The following is a 913-nucleotide window of genomic DNA, read 5'->3' on the forward strand; positions in this document are numbered from 1 at the left end:
TGTAGCAAGGAGCAAGGTCATTTCAGTCACTGGATGCACTGTGCAGTTTTTCTTCTTCTCCATCGCCATCTCTTGTGAATGCTGGCTGTTGAGTGTGATGGCGTATGACCGCTTCACGGCCATCTGCAGCCCATTGCTCTATACCATCATCATGTCCAAGCGGTTCTGCGTGCTGCTGGTGCTGGGGTCATATTTCATGAGCTGTCTGAATTCAATGGTTCAAACTGCATTTATATTCCATTTGTCATTCTGTGATGCCTATATCAATCATTTCTTCTGTGATGTGCCCCCCATTGTGAAGCTGTCCTGCTCCGACACCCACATCACAGACATTGTTCATTTCACCTGTGCAACAATGCTAGTAACAACTACCATCCTGATTATCCTCGTCTCCTATATATACATCGTGGTCACTATCCTAAAGATCAACTCTGCCAAGGACCAACGCAAAGCCTTCTCCACCTGCGCCTCCCACCTGATGGCCGTCACCATCTTCTACGGAACGGGCTCTTTCATGTATTTACGGCCTAGTTCAAAGTCTTCCATGGATCAGGACAAAATCATCTCTGTGTTTTATACCCTTGTGATCCCCATGCTGAACCCCCTGATCTACAGCCTGAGGAATAAAGAGGTCAAAGAGGCCTTTAGGAGGATAAGAGAGAGGAAGGTTTTTTCTCTGTAAATGTAAAAACTGGGTCTGGCTTTAATTCAATAGAGGGAAGAAAAGGCGGGGAATGATTTCTCTGTATTGTTAGCTTGATTTCTGTGAATAATCAATGTGTGCACCTTCCATGAAAAGGAACAAAGGAAGGTAGATTTTCCTAGTTCTTACATCACTAAATGCATCAGGAATAGTTATCAGAGAAGAAACGGGGGACTTTGTCAAGGTTTGTGCAGCTGGCTCTTATAACAC

At 44.7% G+C, this 913-nt stretch overlaps 1 protein-coding gene across 1 annotated transcript; it reads left to right on the forward strand.

Annotated features, from left to right (window-relative positions):
* The first annotated feature begins 97 nt into the window (after positions 1–97).
* On the forward strand, positions 98–682 carry LOC135980711 (olfactory receptor 5AR1-like). The gene has a single exon (XM_065580618.1). It carries the CDS (start codon positions 98–100, stop codon positions 680–682), a length of 585 nt encoding a protein of 194 aa, XP_065436690.1.
* Positions 683–913: the final 231 nt, after the last annotated feature.

Source organism: Chrysemys picta, unplaced genomic scaffold (assembly GCF_011386835.1).
Source record: "Chrysemys picta bellii isolate R12L10 unplaced genomic scaffold, ASM1138683v2 scaf6974, whole genome shotgun sequence".
NCBI lineage: Eukaryota > Metazoa > Chordata > Testudines > Emydidae > Chrysemys > Chrysemys picta.

Coding starts and splice junctions, on each gene's coding strand:
- LOC135980711 (XM_065580618.1), top strand. CDS start 98: ATGGCGTATGACCGCTTCACGGCCATCTGCAGCCCATTGCTCTATACC.